Genomic DNA, 7,103 nt, shown 5'->3' on the forward strand with positions numbered 1-7,103 from the left:
TGAGCCAAAATCATCACAATTAAAAGAACCAAAGACTTAAACTACTTCAGTCTGTGTGCATTGAATTTATTTAATACACGAGTTTCACAATTTGAGTTGAATTACTGAAATTAACTTTTCCACGACATTCTAATTTATTGAGATGCACCTGTATATACACAGTATATATATGATCGCTTTTTCAAAGTTAGTTTGTGTCTATATTCTGAAGGTTTTTACTGAAGGATTTGTTTATATATCGCTCGACTGATAAATATTTAACATTTTAATCCTAAAACATGGTAAAGCTATTATTTTCTGGCTGTTGACAGTATTTCATGATTTATGGAGTGATAAAAAGAGAAATCCAAAATCCCCTCTGTAAAAATCTTTAACTCTAATATGTCAACAAAATTAAACAAGAATGTTGAACCTGGCTTTATCCATCGTTCAGATTTATCTTCTGGAAATGTATGCGAATTAGTGCATTTTTACTACATAATGCCGCATATTTAAACATAACACTTCAGAAAACTTGTAATACAAACATTTTTTTCTTAATTTACTGTAGTTGATCAACTGGGTAAGTATGGTGATATACTATTATTATAAATTTTTTACCCATTCACCTGTACTATCTTTCCTGGAAAGATCATTGTTTCATTTTTTGGTAGCAGGTTGTAACTAAATATATTTTCTAAAAGTCCTGAAGCTTCTCCAGATCATTTAAAGTATCTCAAGTACTGGAATCAAAACCATCTCACCATCCCGTTTAAGATGTAATAACATTTTACAGGGTGTGAAAACAAAAAGCAACGTTGTTATGTGAGCTGCATTTTCACACGTTGTTGTGTGAACAGATCTCAACTTTATGCGTAGACAGAAAGTGTGAACGCACACTCATTTAAGTACATTACTGTTATTATTCACAGTGTTGAATGTAAACAGCTTCACCTCATTATCTCTCCACACTAACCTACTGCTTCTGTGTTTACAGCCATTTACGAAGCGTCGTGTGAAGCGTACAAACACAAAGGAAACACGTCTGGCTTTTACTACATCGACATGGATGGAAGCGGCCCCATCAAACCTCAGCTAATCTACTGCAACATGTCAGGTGAATCTCACGCAGCGAAGCCAAAGTGATTAAATCCCTTTAAACACTCCGTAATTGGGACTTTAATCCACAGCTTTTGATCCTTCACGCACCATGTCACACCCCGCGGAGGAAGTCAGCTGTGACACTCGCTGAAAAACACACTTTAGAAGAAGCCGACAGATAAATCTTTGAGCCCGTCTGTGTGACGTTCACTCGCACAAATAAAGTTTTTACGGCCTGATGTCACAGAAGAAGCTTTTGAAGTTGAATGGCTCTTTAGAAAAGCATCACGTCACCTTTGATAGATCCTCACTTCTCCTTTGTTAAAGTCAATATGAAATCCAAATTAACTCTATTGACTTTCTTAATACACATTGCTAGACTTATTGCTAGACTTATTGCTAGACTTATTGTTTAAATTCTAAAAAGTATTTGTCTTGTATTTCTTCCTAACCTTCTCTAAAATTACTTTCCTTCTTTATCCAATCAGTTCCCCATGGTTTCATACATATATATACTGTATATATAGTTTCTCATTCAGTATCCTATTTCACATCAGTGTTATTTTACATAATCAAACGGAGACAGAAACTAGGTCAAACAGAGCACATGGTGGAAGAAAACACAACAAAACAGGTCCATGAGGTGTGACAGTTGGCCCCCCTCCCCGAAGGCATGACCTTGCGCCACAGAGATAAAGGGAGGGACGGAGGGGGACTTAGGAGGAGGATAAAGGAGTGGATGTGGGATGGTGACAGGGGATGGCAAAGGGCCGGCAGGAAGGCAGGATGAGGTTCAAGAGGTGGCCGGATGACCTGGAGGAGGACGACCAACAGAGTGGTCCAACGGAGGGAGGATCCAGGGAGGAGACAGAAGAGACCAGGGTGGATCAGATGGAGGGAGGAGCCAGGGAGAAGACAGGAGGAGCGAGGGCAGACCCGACGGAGGGAGGAGCCAGGGCAGACCCGACGGAGGGAGGAGCCAGGGAGGAGACAGAAGAGACCAGGGTGGATCAGATGGAGGGAGGAGCCAGGGAGGAGACAGAAGAGACCAGGGTGGATCAGATGGAGGGAGGAGCCAGGGAGGAGACAGAAGAGACCAGGGTGGATCAGATGGAGGGAGGAGCCAGGGAGGAGACAGAAGAGACCAGGGTGGATCAGATGGAGGGAGGAGCCAGGGAGGAGACAGAAGAGACCAGGGTGGATCAGATGGAGGGAGGAGCCAGGGAGGAGACAGAAGAGACCAGGGTGGATCAGATGGAGGGAGGACCCAGATCACAGCCATGATGGCGACCCACGGTGGAGCCGACGGAGGGAGGAGCCATGGTGGAGGAAGGGCTGACGGCTCCAGGGGTCTGACCAACGGCAGCGGAGCAGGTGGTGGAGCCCGAGGTGGAGACAGAGAGCAGATTAGCCAGGGCGATGGGCAGGATCCGGAGGTCCAAGGCGGAGCAGATGGCGCCGGCAACCGAGGCGGAGACGGGGATCCGGAAGGCTGCGGTGGAGCCGGAGCGACAGAGGACTGAGGAGGAGCCGGAGGGAAGGAGGAGCCTGACAGAGCCGGAGGGACGGAGGGTTGAGGTGTAGCCGGAGGAGTGGAGTCCCAAGGCGACGGATGGTCGACGACAGACCAAGGCAGAGCCGGAGGGACGGGGTAGCCCGGCGGAGCTGGTGTACTGACGGGCCACGGTGGAGATGAGGGAGCTAGGAGCCATGGTGGAGCCGCTGGGTCGAAGGGCCGAGGTGGAGTCCGGGATAGAGTGATGGTGGGCTGGGCTCGGGGTCTGGCTGTGTTCTGGATCGGGGGTAGACGCTCTCCAGACACCGGATGATTGCCTCCCTCCAGCACAGTCTGGTGGTGTCTGGGAGGTCGACGGGCCGATGGTGATGGTAATTCACACGAAGAAGAGGGTCTAACACACAGGGTAACATCAACAACACTGGTCAAAGGAAGACAGGACAGACTACACTTTAAATATGGGAGCAAATGAAGATAATTAACCAGACACACCTGAACCAAATGACATAATCAAACAGAGACAGAAACTAGGTCAAACAGAGCACATGGGGGAAGAAAACACAACAAAACAAGTCCATGAGGTGTGACAATACTGTTATAGTATTAATATTTGTTAATTTGTTAATTGATTAATATTACTCATTTGTAAGTCGCTTTGGATAAAAGCGTCTGCTAAATGACTAAAAGTAAATGTTATATTTTGAATTAGTTATTTTTGTATTTTCAGTTTCCATTTAAATTGTACCTAATGTAAGTATTATTGCTGTGTGTTTTAGTCATTTTTATTAATATATACTTTTGTATACATTATTACAGTATTTATTAATATTTTGAATTCGAAAATGGTTCTTTATAACTATTCTTTGAACCCAGGAACCTTTATTTTTATGATTGTTTAGTATATATCACATGCTTAAGGTTTTTTTTTTTTTATGAATGTTCTATGACTTTTTGAAGGACAGTTGACTGTTGCACAGGTGAAATCGACAGTGCTCTGAGCTAAAACATAGTGTGTCATTTTCGCCTTTTCATCGTTCAAATCCCTCTTTTCCCTGCAGATAAAGCATGGATGGTGATCCAACATAATAACATGGAGCTCACCAAATTAAAAGCATCCTCTGGGATAGATCAGCATTTAGCCCACTTTAACTATTCTGCCAACGCAGAGCAGATCCAGGCGATAATTACCCAGGCGGAGTACTGCGAGCAGGAGCTCTCCTACCACTGCAAAAAGTCAAGGCTCTTGAACACACCAGGTAAGCCCTTTTTATTAGGAATATCGATCGCCCCTCCCTATGAAAGGTCAGGCTTATTAAAACCTCGCTCCATCCGCAGACGCATGATGCTTAAACAAACGACTCAAATTGATTGTTATGCTCTTGGTTACGGACAGCTCAGTTATTTCCCCGCTTTTTTTTTCTGCATTAAATTAATTGAAAGTCACCTTTAGAGTGGATTAATTATGTGCTTTTGCACCTTTAAAGAGCTTTTATCATGTTTGTTTGTTTGTTTGTGTGGGTTTGTCATGGGCGGTTTGGTTCGGTGTCTATCACAGGTCGAGGCGGGTGATAACAGTTCTCGTAGTCTCTCAAATAAACACGAAACATCCGCGCACATGGTAATTACATCCATTAGTTGTCACATTACCAGAGTTCTTGATGAGACGAGGAGAACACAGTGTCAGGCGTAAATAAGAAATGTTGGAAATGTCAGATGAATAGTAATGAAAAGAACGGTTAAACCTGGACAGATGCATGCGAGACTGATGGAAAATCACTCATGAGATCTCTTTAACATCTTAATGCTTTCTCTTAGACAGCAATGAGATTAAAAGCACAGTAAATAGAGACGTGTTCTGCTTCTCAGGTGTTTCGTATGAGAAAAAGACCTCAGTAATCTCACATATCATCTCAAAATGTCTCAAATTGTGCTCATATTTGTCAAGATCACAAAAATATCTCTTTATAAGCTCAAACTTTTCTCATCAAATTCAGGACCGGTTGATCTGAACTATTGACTCTTTTGTGTCTATCTTTATTTCTTTTGAGGAACTGTAGAAACATCTTGCATCCTGCTTCTCAGGTGTTTCTCATGAGAAGATCCGAGTAATCTCACGCATTATCTCAAAATGTCTCAAATTTTGTTCAGATTTGCCAAGATCCCAAAGTCTGCAACAAAAAGTCAGCGATCTCAAACATTTTTCATCAAATTCAGTAAAATGACATAAAATGTTGTTTTTTTTGTGTGTCTGTAGAAACATAATTTCCAGCTTCTCAGATGTTTCTCATGAGAAAAAGATCCCAGTAATTTTACACATCTTTTGGAGATCTCATATTTGCCAAGATCCCCAAGTCTGGAGTCAAAAGCCAGAAATCTCTGAATGAACTCAAACATTTCTTTTGAGGAGCTTCTGTAGAAACATCTCATGTCCTGCTTCTCAGATGTTTCTCATGAGGAGAAGACCCCAGGAGTCTCACTCATCGTCTTAAAATGTCTCAAATTGTGCTCAGATTTGCCAAGATCCCAAAGTCCGCAACTAAAACTCAAAGAGTTTAATATGGACGCAAACATTTTTCATCAAATTCAGGATCAAATGATCAGAATTATTGACTCTTTTGTGTCTGTTCTGATTTCTTCTGAGGAACTTTAGTAGAAACATCTCATTTTCTGCTTCTCAAATATTTCTCATGAGAAAAAGACATTAGTAATCTCACACATTATCTCAAAATGTCTCAAACTATACTCAGATCTACAAAGACCCCAAAGTCTGCAACCATTATTTGTCTTTTTATTTCTTTTGATGAAACTTGGCATCTCATTTGCTGATTCTCGGTTGTTTCTCATGAGTAAAATACCCCAGTAATCTAATTTCTAATCAAATTCAGGATCGAATGATTTCAATTATTGACTCAATTTGTGTCTGTTTTTTTTTTCTTTTGAGGAACTTCAGTAGAAACGTCTAATTTTTTGTTTCTCAGATGTTTCTCATGAGAAAAAGACTCCAGTAATCTCTAAATGTCTCAAAATGTGCTCAGATTTGCCCAGATCCCAAAGTGTCTAACCAGAACTCAGTATAAACTCAAATATTTCTCATTACATTCAGGGTCAAATTATCTGAACTATTGACTCATTTGTGTCTGTTCTTAATTCTTTTGAGGAACTTCAGTAGAAACATCTCATTTACAGCTTCTCACAAGAAAAAGACCGTAGTAATCTCACACATCATCCCACAATGTCTCAAATTATGATCAGATTTGCCAAGACCCCAAAGTGTGCAACCAAAAACCAGAGATCATCAAATTTGGGGTCAAATGATGTGAACTATTGACTTGTTTGTGTCTATTTTAATTTATGTTCCGGAACTTTAGTAGAAACATCTCATTTTGTGCTTCTTAAATATTTCTCATAAGAAAAAGACCTAATCTTACACATCATCTCAAAATGTCTCAAACTGTGCTCAGATCTACCAAGATCTACATTTCTCATCAAATTCAGGGTCAAATGATCTGATCAACTGATTCATTGGTAATGGAAAAATGACTAAAAACTCAGTCGTATTAGTTATGAAAGCCTGTTTGTTTTCCATCATCTCAGTGTGATAGTGTAGCGCGGTTGTGTCAGTCTGATGATGAGCGCTGTGTGTGTGTTTTATTGCAGATGGCGCTCCGTTCAGCTGGTGGGTGGGCCGGTCGGGTGAGGCGCACATGTACTGGGGTGGCGCGGTGCCGGGCAGTCAGCAGTGCGCCTGTGGCCTGCAGGAGAACTGTGTGCATCCCGAACACTTCTGCAACTGTGACGCCGACAGCAAAGAGTGGTATGACACACTCACATGACTGACAGCAGCACGTCCAGCTCATATTACAGCCCCAAACCACATTTGTTTAAAGAAAATGAAGCCTACTTTCAGGAACATTGAGATGTTTTTGTGCATTGTAGCATTGTTTTCATGGCAGTTGCAGACATTCAAACCCTCTGAATTCTGAAAACTGTAATGCATTGAGATGTTTTCGTCTTTCAAACAGTATGAATCAGTCTCATTTAAACTTCAGATGCAACAAACAGCATAAGGCTTGGTAGATTTGATTCATTTCGCAGAATCAGCTTAATCAAATGAATCAGTCTGATTCAGTGAACTGATTCAAATCTCTGATTTGACGATGCATTTTTAAATCCAAATTCAACAATGTCTGTTTAGTTGAACCGATCACTCTCTTAAAGGCACAATATGTAATTTTCGCCGCTGGAGGGCGCGTATTCAAAATAAACAAAGAATCAAAGGTGTAGGTTGATGACGCCGTGACTGAGTGTGGAATCATGGGAGTTGTAGTCTTCATCACCACAGCCGATGCAATCCGACGGGACTCGGGCAGAAATCATGTTCATGGATGAGCTAATGATTTATTAACGTAGTAGAATGAAGCAGGGTGAGGCTGAAAGCCGTCGAAGCGAAACGAGGCTGCTGAACGAGCTTGACACACGGCTCGAAAGCAGCGGAGCTTTTATTATG

At 41.7% G+C, this 7,103-nt stretch overlaps 1 protein-coding gene across 1 annotated transcript in view; it reads left to right on the top strand.

Annotated features, from left to right (window-relative positions):
- The window catches only part of LOC107751824 (contactin-associated protein-like 4), a gene marked incomplete at its 5' end in the record, with an annotated part of 142,723 nt that overhangs the window by 76,214 nt on the left and 59,406 nt on the right, over positions 1-7,103 (top strand). The window contains 3 exons of the mRNA XM_016567597.1: positions 977-1,096; positions 3,655-3,852; positions 6,254-6,410. Of these exons, the coding sequence (XP_016423083.1) occupies positions 977-1,096; positions 3,655-3,852; positions 6,254-6,410 (475 nt within the window). The remainder of the gene's footprint in view (positions 1-976; positions 1,097-3,654; positions 3,853-6,253; positions 6,411-7,103) is intronic.

This window comes from Sinocyclocheilus rhinocerous, unplaced genomic scaffold (assembly GCF_001515625.1).
Source record: "Sinocyclocheilus rhinocerous isolate Xijiao unplaced genomic scaffold, SAMN03320098_v1.1 scaffold2207, whole genome shotgun sequence".
In the NCBI taxonomy this organism is placed as follows: domain Eukaryota; kingdom Metazoa; phylum Chordata; class Actinopteri; order Cypriniformes; family Cyprinidae; genus Sinocyclocheilus; species Sinocyclocheilus rhinocerous.